Source organism: Tinamus guttatus, unplaced genomic scaffold (genome assembly GCF_059628265.1).
Source record: "Tinamus guttatus ecotype Peru unplaced genomic scaffold, ASM5962826v1 Tinamus_guttatus_pri_ptg000394l, whole genome shotgun sequence".
In the NCBI taxonomy this organism is placed as follows: Eukaryota; Metazoa; Chordata; class Aves; order Tinamiformes; family Tinamidae; genus Tinamus; species Tinamus guttatus.
The window spans coordinates 370,873-389,720 of NW_028288928.1; the positions used below are offsets into that span (position 1 = coordinate 370,873).

Below are 18,848 nucleotides of genomic sequence, written 5' to 3' on the forward strand. Positions count from 1 at the left end.
AATCCTGATCCCGTCCCTTTTCCATTTCTAGAGCATAGAAGACTCCTTATTTGTTTCAGTCGATTTGCAGTTTTAGATAGTTTAGAAGACATTTAGAGATAGAGGAGGCCTATTAGTCTTTCCTGCTGAAAGAAATATTAGCAGGCAATTAATAGAATAACAAATGCAACCTGTTCAAACCGCTCTAGTTGCTGTTGCTCTGAGTTTCAGAAAAGAGGCATCGAGAGGTTTTTAACCTGACCGCTTGTATATTATGGGCCACTAGTGTCACAGAGGTGATCCTAAATTAAACCGTACATTTTACACAGAAACACACTGATCTCCCAGAGCACTGTCTATTTAGATTGCAAATTCAATGGGCTGGGCTTTGTCTCTCCATATATCTGCTTTGCACCTACTGCAGTGTGGCATGGATAAATGTGTCTCATGTTCCCATCAGTTTAATCCCTTGAATTGCCAGGATTCTTCCAATTAACTGCAAACATCACAGCGCAGAAATAGAACCCATGGACAATATGAGTGACGACAGTGCCAGAAACAGGCTGCCCAAGGAAGTGGTGGAGTTACTATCCCTGACAATGTTTAAGAAATGTGTAGATGAACCACTTAGGGACATGGTTTAACAGACATGGTGGTGATGGTTTTACGGTTGGGCTTGATGATCCTGAAAGTCTTTTCCAACTGTTACGATTCTGTGATTCTATGAGTCTATGGTTCTGTGATTCAATGATTCTGTGAAAGGTGCTGGCACTGATGCTGGGGCCCTGACCTGCCTCACGGGGAGCCTCGAGTTCTGGGGACCACCTGCAGCCCATTTGTGCAAGCTACGGCCTTTGCATGTTCATGGGCAGGGGTCCTGAGATGGTGCACAAGCCTGCCATATGACAATATAAACAAACAAGCCCAAACCATCAGTTGCCATATTCGTAGCTACAGGCTAAATGCTTTATTCGTAATGCTGCGGAGAAATTATTAACATTATGTTTGTTTAAAAAGTAACCAGTAGACCATTTGTGACCCTCATAATACTCATGTTATGCGGTGCTCTGCTGGTTTACACTGGTTACATTCTGCTTTATGTTTTCCAGGGGGGCAATTTCCGATGATTTTTACTGCAGTAACAAATGCTATTTATGAATATAGGTAACTAATTTACCAAAGTTTCACACAGTGACTACAAGGTTCCCACTTCATAGTGAAAGGTTCTGTGAATTTTTTGGTCTTATTTTTGACTCAGGGTTGTTTCTGATTGTATCTTGAAGCTTGAAAATACTGTATTACAGTAAAGTAAATACATTATTCTTGTTATTGCCCTTGTTATTAGAAAATATTTATATAGTGTAGTAAATTTACATTGTGCTCTACCAACACAGATAAAGGCACATTCCCTGTCCTGAACAGCTTATAATTCAAATAAGAGAATACAAACAAAAACGTCAGGTCAGGAAGGGTGGAATTTTTAACTAGGTGAAAGGGATGGAGGGGTTGCACGAGCAGAGAGGGAGATGTTATCATGAGCAGTGTTCATGGTTTTATATCACGGTAGCATCTGAAGTTTCTCATGGGACAAGGGCTTGCCTGCCTGAGCCTGCAAATGCCTGGCAGGAGGGTGGCCAGGCCCTGCATCTCAGTCCTCAGCAGCATGGTGACATGCCCAGGGGTGCTCCTGGCAAAAAGCCGGTGTCAGACCAATTACAGCACAGAGATCACCAACTCTCTGGTAGGTTTCAGCCCTGCCTGAGGGAAAGTCCCCACTATTCGCTGTCCTGAAGAGTTATGACTAAAACTGGAGAAGCCAAGTGCATGTGCAAGAGTGTGCATCAGGGAAAGAGAAATGGAAGGGTTGTTAGCTGGACAAAGGTATAGCAGGACCACTCACATGTAGGGCTTTTAGCATCATCATATTCACAGTGATTTGTAACTAACTGGAGCACTCTTCACTCTGGCCTTCAGCAGTCACTGAAAAGGGGGAAGCCTCAAGTGAATTTTGGATTTCCTGAGAACAATAACTCTGTGTTTATCTGATCTGATCTTGTGTTAACTATGGGATCACCTCTTCTTCAGTGGACAAGAATAAAAGTATCTGAGTGCCCCATAAACAGGAGCCTGCCCGCAGAGTACGTGATAGTCAATTAGTGTGCAGCCCTGCAGTAACTTGTTCATGGGCCTGTACACTCAACAGCTCAGAAAATAGAAAATTCCTGGCTCCGCTTAGCAATGTACTTCAGTTTCTGAAAGCTAATGGCAATGAGGGAGCAAAAAGATCCTAGAAGCTCTGTTCTTGTGTGAAATGGGAAAACCTCTTTGTTTCCTTTATTTACCCACAACATCCAGCCCAGGACAAGGCAAAGGACAGAGGGAATCTCACTGCAGCTGTCCTCAGCTCCTTATTGAAAGAGGGATCTGCTCCAGAACAAGTCCCAAGGAGCAAAGAAAGCCAGTAGCTGCTTGGCTGATCGCAGAAACAAGCCACGTGTGGGAGCTGAGTGTAGCGTGTGGTCTTCATTGATCTTTAAAACAGGAGGGAGCACAGTGACTGGAAAATAAATGGGGAAAGGGGGAATAGGACTCATTTGGAAGTGGGAAGAAAGAGGCTAGAGTGAGTTCTGTCTCCAGGAAGCAGGCAGATGTAGGGCAACACAGTTTTAGGAAATGTGTTTGAGTGGGTAGCTCCTGTTATAAAACACTAATAGTCATATGTTCCCTTCTTCACTGAGTATGGACAGGAAAAATTGGAAAACAAGCCATCTCTCTGTCTAAATATATATATATATCTATATTTGGAGACATTCTCATGAGTTATTGCAATCTGACTCATAATATCTGTTCCCTTAAGCTTTGCTGTGCTGGAATTACCAGACAGAGAAAGGATACAAGTGGGAGTTGAATCACTCAGGACTGAGTGTCTTGATGGGATATGGCAAGTAGGTAGTGGAGTAGTGGCTGGAATCCCAACATGCAATTTGCTTGGCACAACCCAGCGCATCCCTTCAGTGTCTGAAAAGCAGTGTCTTCATCCACAACTGCAGCATGGACTTGAACAGAGGAGAATGCCAGAGAAGGGAGATATGAAACACTTTGAGGTGTGTTTCATTGCATAGTGAGACAGATGTCTAAATTAGATCAACTGAAGTATATGTTTCTCCCTACTGATGATGAATGCAGCAGAAGAGCTCAGGCACAGATGCCTACTTTAGCTGAAGTGAGGTGACATGAATCTCCTCCACACAATGAAACAGAACACAGTAAAATAGATAATATTGCGTCTTGGCTGTGAAGAGATGTTTGAATGAGGGAATGGCCCATGGCAGAGTAAAGCAAGAAATGTGCCTTTGTTGTAAGGGGAAGCATGAAGTCAATGGAGGGAAAAAAAAATACAAAGAAAGCAAAAAAGAAAATTGTCAGGTAAATGGAGAAGAACAGATGATATACTAAGAGGAATAGAAGGAATTGAAGATAAGTGAGACCAGGGAGCACACTGCCAATACAGAGTTTATTGGTGGAGAAAAGATCCTGAGTGTGAAGTGGTAAGAGGTGATGGTAGCTTTTGAACAGAGTAGAGACACAGTTGATCAAATAAGTAATAGTTTTTCATTTAAGCAGAATTTATGACCAGAACTTTGAATTAAAACAAGAAAAACAAACCAAAATGTCTCTTTCAGAATCTCACTTAACTGAGACAATACATGGCTTAAAATTATGATTAATATGATTTTAGATTGTCTCAGTGCTTTGTAAAAATGTGCTTTAGAGATCACACAGGCACTTACCCAAAGGCACTTTGGTATCACCTAGCACCACAGTTTGATCGAAAGATATATATATATTTTAAAAATATGAAAATAGCTTGATTGACAAGGATTTTTTTTCCAGGAACCTCTGCCTGAATAGACAGGCTTCTTAACTCCAGGAGTTCAATTATACAGGCTCTGGAGGAAAAGAGACATGATAATGAATATATTTTAGAAACTTCTAAAAAGTTACTTAAAATAGATTTTCCATACATAATGTTGCTGTGTGAAACTCAGCTCTCTCCTGGTCTTCCAGGGCTAGAAGACAGTAATGTGTGTCTTCATCTGAAAATTTAGAAATGAGACTTTCCTGCCTCACTCTAGTGGTCTGTACAATACTGTTCCTGGGGGTTTGCCACAGGCATTTCACCTTCGGGGTCAGTAGGAAGCTAAAATGCTCTTTCTGCAGGGATGTCCCACGCTGCTATGGGACTCGTCCTAAAGGTGCCTCCCCATGCGACAAGCAAGACGAGATGGGCTCTGCCTGGTGAGTCCCACCCTGTGACTCCCCTGATCCCTTGCAGATGGCCAGTGTCCTTCCGGTGAGACTGGCCAGGTTATGGCTCAGAAACATTTCCATGGGGGCCATCTGCTTGGCTCGATGGTTCTCTAGAGAGGACTCTGCAGCCTACCTGTGCATAGACAGCCCTCAGCGCCACTGGGAGAGGAAACTTCTGTGGCATTTGGGTCCCTTGACAGTGTGAGGCCAGCAATATTTTGTGAAATCGGCTCTTCTTCTTGCCTTGATTGAGGAATCCCCTTCTGGTCTAATTAACATTAAGACCAACTAGACAATTTAGTAGACCTTTTCATATGTTAGTTCTGTGCTAGAGAGAGTTTTAATCAAATCTGTGTTATTTCCTCATGTATTTTCTTCTCTGGAACAGTTGAATAAATGCTAGCTTTGAGGTTAACTTTTTTTTTTTTTTTTTTTTTCTGAATGTGTCTACTGTATAGAGGCCTACACAATTGATTCACCTTTTCTACTAGATTTCAATATGTCCAGACATATGGGTGCTTTCTCTGTTGTCTGAAATATGATAATGTGGGATGTGGCATTTCTGAGCACTTAATAGCCTTCAGTTAAAAAGAATATTATGCAGGGCCTAGTTTAAAAATATTTCTGGAAGTAATTGGAAGATTTCAAAAAAAATAGAGTTTGGTAACCTATAAAAACTTAAAGAGCAGAAATATAGAGAATAATTGGTCTAATTTATTCAGTAGGCCACTCCTCTCCTAAATGGGAAGCAAATTTACCATTTTAAAATCAATTTGACAGAGTTATCAATTCACAATGGTGTTCTGTATTCAAGCAATAATCAGACCCATTTTGTCACTACACTGCTAGTTTGAAAATTTACTTTTTTTTTTTCTTTTCCTCAGATAATTTTGGTGCTGCATTGCCTTTTTATCACTAAGCTGGACTTCTATATTGGTTTGCTTAATGTGCCTCAGATTCTGTTATTTATAGACTTCAGTGTATTCAGATTGCAGCTGCTAGAATGCAGACAAAAGATAAAGCACATTTGTAACCTGTTAAGCCTTTGCTCTGGGATCCCAGTGAAGTTTGGGATTTAGCATGAAATATTACTGGATGACCTTTAAAGGAGCATCGCAAGAGAACACCTGTTTATCTTTCAGACCTTTGTTTTATTTTTTCACTATTGAAATCTTCCAGTGTTCTTCTTTCTGAGGGAAATCTGGTCTTTGTCTGTTCCACATATAATCTTCAGAAACTGCTTGGGCAGAGGATTTCAGCAATGCAGCATGAGCAGTTCCTCCAGAAATGTGTTTTGTGCAAATTGGTTTTTTTACATTTAAGATGAAACTGTAAATATATTGTGATTTTCCTCTTAAGTTGACTTGTTCTAGCAATATGGCCATGATTTACTCTTTAATTGTTTTCAGTACAAATTGATGAAGAGGTTCCTTTATGAGTATGTAAAAACATACAAATACAGTGTATATACAACATATGTTCTATGAGTTTATAAAATAGCATAATTTTTAATGATATAGTCTAGAAAGAGCAATAGTGCTACAATTAATTCATAAGAGTAGAAAACAAAAGAATAATGTAACTGAACTTCCAACGAGGCAGTAAGGTAGGACCTTGCTTATCTTCACTTACTTGTGCCTAATGGAGCTGTTTTCTTAAGGTATGCACCAGTTCCTATAGAACCAGCTTGTGCCTTAAAAGGCCTCTAGTAAGAAGAGGTAGACCTGATAGATAAAATTTGCTAAACAGTGCTACTCTCCGGAAACTCTGGAAAGCACCTCTGTCCAAAAGGGCTGTGGGGGCTAAGTAAGGATGTTGGATGACTAAGTAAGAGCCTCATCTCTCATGATATAGTATCTCACGTGTTTTATTAATTGAATTAATAATATGTTTTTTAAGCAGATTGCTGCTAGAAATATATTCTTCATTCAACATCTTTTGAATTTCAGATTTTAGGTAAGATTTTTTTTTTAGGAGTTAACGTAACTCACCTCTATCCATGCAAAAATATAAGACGATGCCTCTTTTGAAACATTGCACATGCAATGCTAGGAGTAAAAGCCATCTTTGGAGTCACACTGGATATATTTCTATCATGTACTCCAAGCAGTGTGACTATATCATGTACCTATATCATATTCATTGCAGCTACTCCCAACTTTCTTCTTCTCTAAAGATAGTCAGGAAGACACCGATAGTGAATGATAGCAGCTCCTTGTCTATCTTTTCTTTCTTTTCCTTTCTTCTGTATTGGGAATCCATTCTGCAGCTGGAAAAATAAACACTGGAAAGAACCTGTGCAAAATACTTGATGCATTTTAGAGGAAACCTCAAGTGCATCTGGCAAATGACCTGCCTTGCAGGGCAGGTCAGGTGGAGCATGACCAACTTAATGACTGCTGTCCTATGAATCACAATGAATAGAAACAAATGTTTCACACTTGTTCTAAGAACTTGAAAACTTGCCTAGAAGTAGTGGTTCACAAGACATCACATCATTCCTGGCCATCTGTCTCATCTCGAGAATTGGCACCAATAATATATAACATCTTTGCTACTTGCAATCCCAGGTTTTAAAAGGTTGATGGCATAAGTCTTTTCTTTGACAGATTTAGTGATCTCTAAAATTAGAGAGAGAGGTGAAATGACTCAAGGTCACTGAGCAGGTTTGTATTGAACCCAGGTAGAGGACTCCTCCTTGCATTCCAGGCCCGGCTGTTGACCCTAGCACTCCATAGAGGCTCTTTGCTGTGGTACATTTAATCAGCCTCACTCCATGTCGTAATTCATTGTCTGTGGCATTATGGATATCTAAAGGGTAGGATTTTAACTTAGCAATCTGCTGTGTTATTGAATTAGTTTTATGTTGTGTTAATTCCTTTGTCTCATGGCATTCATTGCCTGTGATAATTGATGCACAATATATAACCAAGTTCTATGTTCATTTGGGTAAGTGCATTTAATTGCCTGGTATAAAATATGTGTACTAAGTGCAATCTGCTATGACTGAGAAGTGCTCATTGGTATGGACTTGAGGGTGCTTTATCTTCCTGACGACCAGGCTGAGGAAAGCCTAAGCGTCTTCCACAAAACACCACCCAAGGATCACTACTTGTATTGTGTCTAGAAAGAGAATAACCAAAAAAAAAAAAAGACTTTGCGCATTTTCTTTAATTATGATTATGGCTTCATATGTTCATGGAGTTACTCTTCTAGAGTAAAGCTACTCCCATGTGAAAGTGTTTATAATCACAGATTTCTTTTACATATAACTCCAGGTAATTAATTCTTAGAGAATTCCTACTCAGTTATAAATCAGGATTAGCAGGGGGTTGGACTAGATGGTCTCTAGAGGTTCCTTCCAACCTTAACCATTCTGTGATTCTGTGATTACCTTCTAAAGGTGAGATCCCAGTGAGATGGTGTTGATTTTGCTCAGGATCCCTGCATATGCTTGCACTTTCTTGGCTTTTAACTGATTGCTGTTATTTTTAAGGGAACAAGAACCTTTACTGGTAGTTGCTTTTCTCATCGTACACATCACTTTGCTTTTTATGTGGCTTAGACAGTGAAGATACAGTGGGCTTATGTGTTTCCCTGTCTTGTTTTTGTTTACAGTGATCATGGAGAATATAATAGTGCAGTATCTAAGCTATACAAGGAAACACTGAAATTTGCCCAAGGCAGATTTAATTTAGGACACTAAGAAAGCCTCCCCTTGCTTTCTATATTGGAATATTTGAAAGTTTTGAAACAAAAGCTAATGGTTGGTTCTAAATAAGGCATGAAGTGACTGGGAGATTATTTTTAGCCATATAATGCTGTTCTGTGCTAATGTAATCTGCGAGTTGTCAGCAGAAGGGATCTTTGCAATTAGTATCTTCCCTCGTACAAGAGCTAGCTTCTACAGTCCATGTCCTCTAGGATGTAGCATTAGTTCTGCCTATGGCTAGTTGCAAATTATTCAGTGTTCATAGGTGCATTTATGCTTGTTGTCTAGCTCTCTCCCACTGACAAAATAGCCTGCAGCAGTTCTTGGTTAGATAGGACTAGTTTCACTTTAGGCTTCTTGCATGCAGTTTTCCCCTGGTTCAAGCTGCCATTCGTCTAGTTCCTTCTGATAAGGCTGTAGACCTGAGGGCCACAGAGAAAGCAAGGCTGCCTAGAGACACTGTGCGTTATGAGAGCATGTTAACAGCAAAAACATCCATGGCACATCTGGGCAGAGCTAGTGGCATAGTGCAGTTTGGCATTCACTAATTAAGTTAAGGACTCTGCTTTATTTCCTATCCATAGCATCATATGATTCCCCCTCTGCGTGGATTTTAACAAATACATGCACCTGATTCATGAAAATATAAACAGATTTCAACATTTGTTTAAAAAAAAATAAAAATGTTTGTTTGTTAAGAAGATGCTTCAAAATTTGTTTGCCTCGTAGGAGGCAAATGCAAAAGAAATCACCTATCGTTTTTCAATACACTGAGGTGTGTTTATCCGACCCAGCATCTGATTCCTTATGGACCAATTGCCATTTTTGGCAAAGTAGGTTTGCAGGGGAAGTGGCAGAGTCTGGTGGCAGATTTCCTTAAGTCACTCAGCACACACTTTACCAAGCAGTAAAATAGGGTGAAGAGGTGGTGGCAGGGAGAGTTCAACACAAATTTTATGCCTCTTATCCCAGTAATCTGTGCTTGTTTGAGAAGCTTTTGCAGGTCATCCTCTGAAACCATGAGGCAGCACCTCCTTCTTCCTAAATAGGCAGAGTATTACGTTATGAGGCTAAGCAACAAGCACACATAAATGTGTGAAGAGGCATTTCATCACTAGTGGACTTCAGCCACTGCCAGGATCAGCCCTCTCGCTTACTATCAACAAGGCAACAAGGCTCCTGTTCCTAATAAGGGCCATGGGGCACAGGGAGCCATGCCCAAGACCAGGTCTGCTCCATGGGTGAACTGCTCTCATCTGAGATTTCAGTGCATACTTGTAAATCAGGATTGATTTTGGAATGACTCCTAAAGAGGAAAGGGGCAGTACTGAATGATAAACAACGTATTGACAAGGAATAATTCAGCCAGCCCTAACCTTGAAATGGATGTTTGTGGTCAGAAGTTTATAGCCTGAGTGAGAAGAGCTAAGTATGAATTTAAGGAGCTGAACAGGAGACATCAAGTTTTTAAAATCTTGACATAAATCTTTTGTCTGATGTTAGTCACGTTCCCTGCTGAGGATTATCATTCAATGTTTTTTGGTTTTAATAGATGTTATTTAAAAACTAATTTCATCATAAAATTATTTTATATTATGTGCAATGAGTAGTGGAGATCAAATAAGAACTGGAATTGTGAATTCGAATACAAAGAGTTGATAAATATTGACTTTTAAATAGACCCACTGTAGTTTTGAACCAAATGCTTTTCAGCCTAGCATACAATTATTTGTAAATTACAACATACTAAAAAATGTGCAGCTTTGTCTGACCCAGCCACTTTCTTCACTTTTGCAGCTATTAAGGTGATCATATTTCCATAAAGTGATCTGTATGGTGTCAAGGAGCTATAATGCAAATCTGTCTAGCTTGTACTTTATGCACATCATATGAAAAAAGAAAAGCGTGGGAGGAACTGAGCTACAATATGGTATAATTACTTTAATTGTTTCATTTCTAAAGATGATTTTTTAGGGTTTGCGTATTGGAAACCTCACAATTAAAGTCTTTCAAGTTCTTCTTTAGAAGACAGTCATCATAATTGCCTTAGGCTGAACAAGTCACCAACATGTACCTGTCAGATATTAATGATTCCCCCACCCCTTATATTTGGAAGCAATCAGTCAGTTGGGATAACTATCTACTAATACCAAAGACTGGTAGATCAGCACCCTTAAGGTGCTGGCCAGCCATAACTATAATTATCTCATTTGCCATGAGTTATATAACCAGCGCACAAAGACCTAGCATGGGCATATCTGTGTGCTCATCTTCATCTTGGTATTTTCTCTGGCTGCTGTAAGTGCTGTCAGCTCTCAGCCTTTGGTCACACTTCTGTTTGCTTATTCAACCTCTTTTTACTGTCAGCAGTGCTCTGACACAGTGAGATTCACCAACAGCAATAACAGCAGAAAGGCAAAGTTATGTAAAATTCATGGTCTGACAGAGACCTGATGAAAGCAGCATATTTTAATGAGAAGCAGATGCTCCACCTTTGCATCGAATTAACTAACCTTCATGAGCCTAAGATACAAAGCAAGTTAACGACGAGGCATCATCCTCAGTTTTGTTAGCTTGCGTTGGATTTCCACATCTCTGCACCTTCCCTTCTGAAAGTCATCGCAAGTTCTTGTTGGTTGGTTTGTTTGTTTTTCCTTTCATCTCAGAACAAGAAACTGTTTCCTTGAAACTAGCAACATCAGTTAATTGTTAACAGTTGAAAAAATCACATTCATCCCTAAATCTGTTCTTTCAGCTGATGCCTTCGTGCTGAGAAGACTGTGTAGGTGCTGATAAGGCCTAATTTGTGAAGGGCTTTTCAGGCAGAGGCAAGCGGCCTGACAGGTTCATACGTGGCACCTCTTGTTTAGCAGGCAAGAATGAGCATTCGCTGAAAAGCCTCTACAACTGCCTCTAACTGTGTGTAACGAGGCTGGGACTGATAATTCAGCAAGAGCAGATCCCAAAGCAGCCTGTTGTTTTGAAGCTATGCTCTGAGTGTGACACTTGATTGCTGATTTCTTCTGTTCTTTTTCAGAGCCTAATGAGCTGTGTGCACACCCTGCATTTGATGACATCCCATCTCAAGATGCTGCTAAGACAGTAGTTAATTATTCCTGGTTGGAGAAGTCTAACAGGAGCAAAAGGGACTGATTAAAAAAAAAAAGAAAAAAAAATGGCTGCAGGTAAATCTCTCAGGTCCTCAATGGGTCTAAACAAATATGTGGAAGGAACTCATTCCAGCTGTGGAGAGAGATGCAGACATGTGGCAAAACCTTGGGGTTGGGATTTAGGATCAGAAGGGTACCATCCCCTCACTTCTCAGACCTATGCCTCTTTCCCCCATTGAGGAAAATTCCTACCTGGACTCAGTCTGTTTTGGCCGTGGTAATGATACTTGTCTTTTGTTTCTCAAGCAAAACTTGGTAGATCACATGGCTTGGCCTCTGCTCAGCAAGCATATTCTCAAGACTTTTCTGGAAAAAAATAAAAAGATTGTGTCTCTCGTAAAACATTTTTTTTTTCTTTTTGAGTTTAAATTCTAACAGCTTTCTGACAATTTGTGTCTAGTTATATATATAATTAAATTAAATCATAGCATCACAGAATAATTCATTCGGATTGGGGGCCCCAAGAGGTCTCTAGTCCTGCCTTGCGCTCCAAGCAGGGCTAGCCTTGAGATCAGACCAGGTTGCTCAGGTCTTTATTGAAGAGGGTCTTGAAAACCATCAAGGATGGTGACTGCCCTGGCTTGGCTGTCCTCAAGGATAAAAACTTTGCCCTATATCCAGTCTGAATTGCTCTTGTTTTAATTAATGCCTCTTAAATGTTCTCAATATTCTCAGGTTTTTCTGTACAAAACCTGTACATAATAAAATTCCCACACAACATAACAAAACATTTCTGTACAGTACCAGGTACTATTATCGTGATCTTAAATATGAATCACAGTTAAGAAGCAAACCCAAAAGCATGGTCTTGTACCTCCTTTTCTATGAAGGTTTTGGTTAAAAATCTTGTCATGTTAGCTTTTCTATTTATAATGTGTTTCTTTTCCTGCAGCAGCTGATGGTTTGGGAAGTATAGCTATAGATACCACACAACTTAACATGTCAGTCACTGATCCAACAGCTTGGGCTACAGCTATGAATAATCTAGGAATGGTTCCAGTAGGATTAGCTGGACAACAGCTTGTGACAGGTAAGAGTTTTCTTTTTTTAAAAAAGTGATCTGTGATAACAGTTCATGAATTCTTTGGGTCTTTTCTTTTTTTAAGAAAATAACATCTGGAATGATTTCTGAGAACATATGCTCTTAAAACATCATCTGTGATTAATATGGTATAATACGTTTTAGCTGCTTCTTGTAGTAGGTATATAATCCATATTATATTTTAATCTTGTAGAAAAGCCAAAAATCTTTGGGGAATTTAGAGAGTTAAACCTTCAATTTTCATGCTCTCTCTGGGGGCCAGGCCACATAAGAGAGAAATATATTAAATTCTGATTTTCTATTCAAGCAGGATGGCTTGAGGTTCTGCCAAAGTATACCATTGGCTGGGAACTCTTGATTGGAGAAAGATTGTAAAGTTATGTTAAGTGGGAAAGGATATATGAAGCCCACTCCATTCAGTATTAGTGAAGTGAAACTGTCCTGTCAGATGTGTACTTATTTATTTTCTGTTTAATTGTATACATTGAATTTCAGGAGTTTTTTTCTTGTTTGATTTGATTTTGCTTATACTTCAGGGAAACTTTACATGGGATCACTTTTTCTAACAAAACCAAAAATAATCCTTTAAATACCAGCCATGTTTCACACACAATCCTGATGTCATTTGATTTCTGTGGGAACCGTAGAGGCCTGATTTGTTGAGATTAATTAGACTTCATCGCTCCTGTGAGATACAGAAAGATTATTTTAGTGTAGGTGGGTGCCCCATGAACACAAGCCCTCTCCGTGTTACAAACTGGACAGACATAAGACAGATCCCTTCTGGAAAATGCAGAGCCCCTTTAACTTAAGCAGAACTATTCAACATCTGGATCAGAGCAGCTTCCTGTCACGTCTGCCCCTGTCTGTGTACACATGGATGCGGTGAGCCAGGTCACAATGTAAATCACTCAGTCTGACTCGCTGGGGATTTGTGAACCTTAATTTTGGACAAATACGTCCCCTCCTGAGATTAGGAACTGAGTAGAGTTGTGCCAGTTCACACAAGCTAATGACCTGGCCCTGCATTACCTGGACCACACTGTAAAAAAAGTTGCCTGAAAATGAATCAGTCTGAAGCGGAGGATTTAACTGGAGCAAATGGTGTATGGAGTCTCAGTTTTCCACTTTAACACCATGCTCCTAATTACAAGAAACACGTATAGCTGTTGGCCTCTCCATCATGCCTTATACTGATGCTGCACTCTTGAGCTGAAGCTGATAAGCTGGGGCCGAACTCTTCGCAGTGGTGGCCAGCAAGAGGACAAGGTGTAATGGGTACAAATTAAAACACAGGCAGTTCCATCTCCATGTGAGGAAGAACTTCTTTCCTGTGGTGGTGACAGAGCCCTGGATCAGGCTGCCCAGAGAGGCTGTGGAGTCTCCTGCTCTGGAGATCTTCCAAACCCGCCTGGATGCCACCCTGTGCCACGTGCTCTAGTTGTCCCTGCTGGAGCAGGGGGGTTGGACTAGGTGATCTCTAGAGGTCCTTTCCAACCTCAACCATCCTGTGATTCTGCAATTCTGTGATTCTCATCCACACGTCCCATAGGAGAGCAGCATATTGAACTGTGCCATATGCCCGAGGTGCAGCAGACCACATCATAAGAGAGTCTTCTTTGGCAGTGCTAGATGAACTTCTTTGGGCCTTGCTTGCCTCACATATGTGTGAAAACAGCTTTTTCCCATTTTCTAGTCTTAGCAAAACTTCGTGGGGTTCTGCCTGGGGATGCCAAGGACATTCCTGGAATTGGCAGCTCCCATCCCAAGTTGAGAAGCAGAGAAATCCGACCAAACAGTGAGCAGGATCCAATGAATTCAAGGCCCCTGTGAATGAAGTCACCAGACAGACATATTGACATCCTTTTTGTGTGCTTCACTTCAATGTAATTACCTCCAAATGTGAAAATGGCCTTTTGCCAAAATCAGCTTCCACTGCTTTCATTTACAAGCAATGCAGCTGCATATCCCATAGAGGATTTGCAGAATCTTTTGTCTATTCCTTCTCTCCCATCTCTCCAGTTTGGGTGTAAACTCTGTCTTCAGCTGGGCTATGCAATCCACACGAAGGCCGTCTCTTCTCATGTGCAGACTCTTTCCCCACAAGGGAGGATCTTAAGGTTCATTGCCAACTCCTTACCTTAATTTCCATAATTATGTGTATCATGTCCTGTAGGAGTGTTGTTCAGGTCAGCTGGTATTTGCTCAGCATTTCCAATGCATGAAAAGTGCCATAAGTAATAAAAATTCATTATTGAAGAATTGCCTTATTTCTCTTCAGAGCAGAATAACTTCTTTTCCCTTGTTTGAAACGTTTTTTCTTATATTACTTAAAGTAAATAGGTGCTGTGACACTTCTTTGTATTCCCTTATGATTCATAAGTTTTTGACACATTTTCATCATACAAAAACCATAATTTTGATCACAATTTTCTATAAAAAGATTTATTGACTGATTTGCTGTGGCCTGTTTATTATATCTGCATTCGGTGACAGTTTCCATCACCATAATAGACCAAGTACCCAAACAGTCCTTATCCTTTTCTGACCTTTTTTTTTTTTTCATTTTTTGTATCAAACCTAGCAATGACATAAACTTCCTCAGTAGTCACTAATTACTTTCAGTTACTTTATTGCTGTCATCCACTACATTTCTCTGAGTTCAAAAAAGGAACACACGTGTCCAAATGCTAAGTTTTGTCTGTTTTTAAAAAGAAATATTTTTGATCTTTTTTTTTCTTTTTTTTTTCTTTGCATGATGACAGCTGGGAAAGCAATAAGTAGCTTAGATGAATCTTGGACAGAAACTGATCTTTCTTGGACATTTTTATATAACCTTTATATGAGTCGGAAACTTAATGTGTGGTATTCATCCATAACTCGGCACATCCCTTAGTTCTGTGATCTTTCCATTTCCAGAAGACCTGTTTAGTCAAAGCCTCCCTTTCCCCAAAACTAGTGGTTCCTAATTCCTGAATTGCAGAGGGGAAGACTTGCCCCTTTAGCTATGGTGTTGATATGATCTACTAAGTCTGTTTAAAGGCTTTTGCTGCTTGTTTTCCCCATCTGATATTAAGTTAGTTGCTCTGCGACATGCTGGGATGCCTGCTTCATAACAGAATTATGATAGCCACTTTGCAATCTGTGATGTTCTTATCCAGCCCGAGAGTTTGTTAAAATGACAACCAAAGCTTCTGCAACATCTGGCTGATATTACTCTAACAGGCCGGGCTGTTGACTGTCTGGTCTTGGTAACTAATCAATTTTAAGCACTGCTAACCTTTTAATACCAGATTAGATGCTATCTGTACTCTATTTAATTCCTTATCTCCTAGTGCTGTAAAATTGGATTTTTGATCTGGGCAAATGTCAGAGCCTTTCATTTGTAAGGATGGATTCTTGTTAATAGTTGTATAATATCTCTTCTGTTTCTATATATTCTCTGCTTATACCTTTTGTTATTCAGAAAGCTTATCTTTTCCCATAATATTTGGCTACTACATTAAATGTATACTAATATAGGCATTTATATATTATATATACATAATTCATACAATAAACTGTAGTTTAATAATACATTAGCTAAAGTGTTAAAGATTGATGTCACAGAGTTATGGCTAAAATACGTTTTCATTCTAAACCTCCCCTTTCAGCAGGTGATATCTTTTTTTCCAAAAAAAAATGCCGTTTGCACTGAAATTTCTCACGCTCAGTTTCAGCCCAGAGGTAAGTTTTTTTTTTGGAAAGGTTTGAGAGAGGGGAAGAAAAAAAAAAAAAAAAAGACCCTGCTGTTAAGACCCAGGCTTTAAAATTGCTGTTTTCCATGCTGTGAGACTTTCAAAACAATTGTCAGGTGAGGGGCAAAGGATAGGTGGTGCTCCTCCTATTTCGAGGTCCAAATCACCTGTGTACATGCTGCAACTTTGATTTAAATATTTTATAGTCTGCTCATTTGTTACATTTTAGGAAAAGCAGAAAAACTCAGTGACTGCAGGGACCAACAGCGAATGCTTTACTTTTTGCTTTTACCTTGGCACTTTGAAAAAGTAGTTTGGGCACTGCTGAACTTTGAGTTCTAATGCTCTCATTTGTTTGGGCAAATGGCATTGGGTCACCTGTCTGCTAATGGAAGACAACCTGCCAGAAAAATAACTTACTTTTCCAGTTCAGTTTGGTTCTTCTTCAGTTCTGAGCCATTACCCTGAAAAGCACAAAGAAGTTCAGATGATTTCCTTCAGAGTGATTTAGATGAATTAAATATTCGTTAATCAAAGATGGTGTCTGTGAAAAAGTTCAGTACAAATACGCAGTAGTGGTGACACATACATGATTATTCTTCTAGACTTTGGTAAGCTGCATATTTGCACTCTTACAGAAAAAAATGACAAACCTCAAGTACAGACAACCATGATAAGAGTTACAAGTTCCACCTAGAATGTGCAATTCCAGAAAGTGTGTGCCTGAAAACTGGTGATTTCTACTTATTGAAAAGATTAAGGCAAGTTTTTATATGCGAGTCCAAGTAACAGCCCTCAGCTCCAAATATTAAAGTTTCCAGTGAGCTCTGGTCTTGTTTTGCCTTAAATTAGGCTTTGACCACCTTTATGAAATCCTCGTGAAATCAGAGACCGGTAAGTTTTGAAGCCTAACATCCTACTTACTAAACGGTATAGGAAATCTCTACACCATTTTCTGTGGCCTCAGGCACATGTTTTTTAGACATTGCAGCGTTGTGAAATATTAGACACTTGCATCAGCCCTTCTGGTTTTCTAGTTGTCTTTTCTTTCCCTGCACACTTGTCTTTTGACCTGATTTCAGTGCAACATAGGAACTGTCAGCTTCAATCAGAGCACCTCGCTTGGTGTTGCACTTTTGACAATGTTGAGTAGCAGATACTTCAAAGAACACGTAAAAGGCAACTCAGCGCTGAAATGCTTCTCCCTCCAATGGACTCCCCTCTCGATCATTAATAGAACAAGATTTCCCAAACTGCACGTTATATTTCCAAATCAAGTCATAACTCAGCAAAACCTCACTTTTGGAAGCAGCACCTGTGACAATAAGTAGTTGGGATCCTGAAACTGTAACCCCAGAAGTAGTTTTTGATAACAGAAGAAATTGGGAAATTTCAATCTTGAGACTCTTAAATCCTAAAACACAAGGTTAAATATCCTCAGATATTTTTTTAGCCCAAGTCCTCCAAGCACCTAATACTTAGGCTCTCTCTGACTTGAGTATGAGGATTATGGCTAGCCGTAAGCTGATCATTGTATCCGGATTCCAATTAGTCCCAAACATTTTACTACATGATGCATATGTCACTTGGAAGACTAGCAAGACAGCTTTCCCTTCTACTCACTCCACTGGCTCGAGAGATCTTTGATTGCTGTGCAGAGATGTGGAGACAACCCAGTGATTACTTCAGAAAAATAAAAGGTGGGCTGAGACTTAAGAATTCCCTCACCAGCCTGCCTCAGCTATGGAAAAGTTCTTTAGGCTTCATTGGCTTTCTAGCGTGAATAGATGAAGCACTCTCAGCAAATTATCATCTACTGCGGATGATCTTACACTGAGCAAATTGTAAACATATTCCTCATTGTTCTGGTTTTGTACTATTTTTACATTGTTAATGAAGAGAAATCAAATATTGTAGGAAATCAAGGTATATTTGATTATATTCAGCAGTTCCCCAAAGAGAGGCTGTACACTGAACACTGCTGAATATTTTAAGGGCTCATCCGGCCAGGACTCTTCCAAGTCCTCTGTATATACTACTTCTTCCATGGTATCTCCATTACTGGAGTCTTGGAGACATTGATATCTGTCTGGTGGTCTCATTGCACTTTACCCCTGCTATCTCATTACTTATTAAATCTTCCTTTTCTATAGTTGGGTTTTTTTTTTTTTTTTTTTTTTTTTTTTGCTGTTCGTGTTGCCTGTCAGAGTGCACATAACTTTCGTCTTCCAAGTTTTGCATCCAGCAAAACATAGCTTTCTTTTCTGTAATTAATACTGAGCTCCAATTTATTGCTTACAAGACCTGTCCACAAAAGTTTTACAATAATTCACTTGTACCGTGACCTAAAAATAAGCTTCTTTTTAGGAACATTTATAGTTTATGGCTAAAGTTTAACATGTTCCAGATGTAAGCTTTTAAGTACATACACAGCTGGTGAAGGCTCTTCATGTACTCTTGTTCCCTGCCTCTGTATCTGCAGACCACAAGTAGCTGCTGAAAGAAATCAGCCGTGCCATGGCATGGAGGTGCAGCACATCTTTACCCTTGTTCTGAATGATGCATTGGCTTGACATTTGCCAGGAAAAGAGGATAATAGAAAGTCTCAATCAAATCTTCATAGATATCCGTTGATTTTGCAAAAAAGACAGAGTTACAAGATCTTCAGAAAATGCCTTTTCAGACATTATGGATTCCAAATGTATTTTATGCCTTTTGATTAGTTAATAAGCAGACCTACAGAATTAATCTAATACGTCATACTGTGAAGAAAATCAAATAATTTCTCTAATTTTATTCTAGTTCCTTCCTATACTTCACCATTATAGTCATCACTGCAGAAATAAGACATTTTAGTCAAGAGGAAAAGATTTACTGTTTTAATTATCTGAATGGCC

At 39.5% G+C, this 18,848-nt stretch overlaps 1 protein-coding gene and 1 long non-coding RNA gene across 3 annotated transcripts in view; both read left to right on the top strand.

The window, feature by feature from the left end:
• The window catches only part of LOC148593431 (uncharacterized), a 142,647-nt gene extending 131,481 nt beyond the window's left edge, over positions 1–11,166 (top strand). Inside the window, exon 3 of the long non-coding RNA XR_015913722.1 lies at positions 11,040–11,166. This is a non-coding gene — a long non-coding RNA (uncharacterized LOC148593431). The remainder of the gene's footprint in view (positions 1–11,039) is intronic.
• Positions 11,167–12,064: 898 nt separating this feature from the next.
• Positions 12,065–18,848, top strand: part of ENOX1 (ecto-NOX disulfide-thiol exchanger 1) — a 134,260-nt gene continuing 127,476 nt past the window's right edge. For both annotated transcript variants that reach the window (XM_088530933.1, XM_088530934.1), the window contains exon 1: positions 12,065–12,202. In XM_088530933.1, coding sequence (XP_088387059.1) covers positions 12,112–12,202 — 91 coding nt within the window. In that variant the 5' untranslated portion in view covers positions 12,065–12,111. The remainder of the gene's footprint in view (positions 12,203–18,848) is intronic.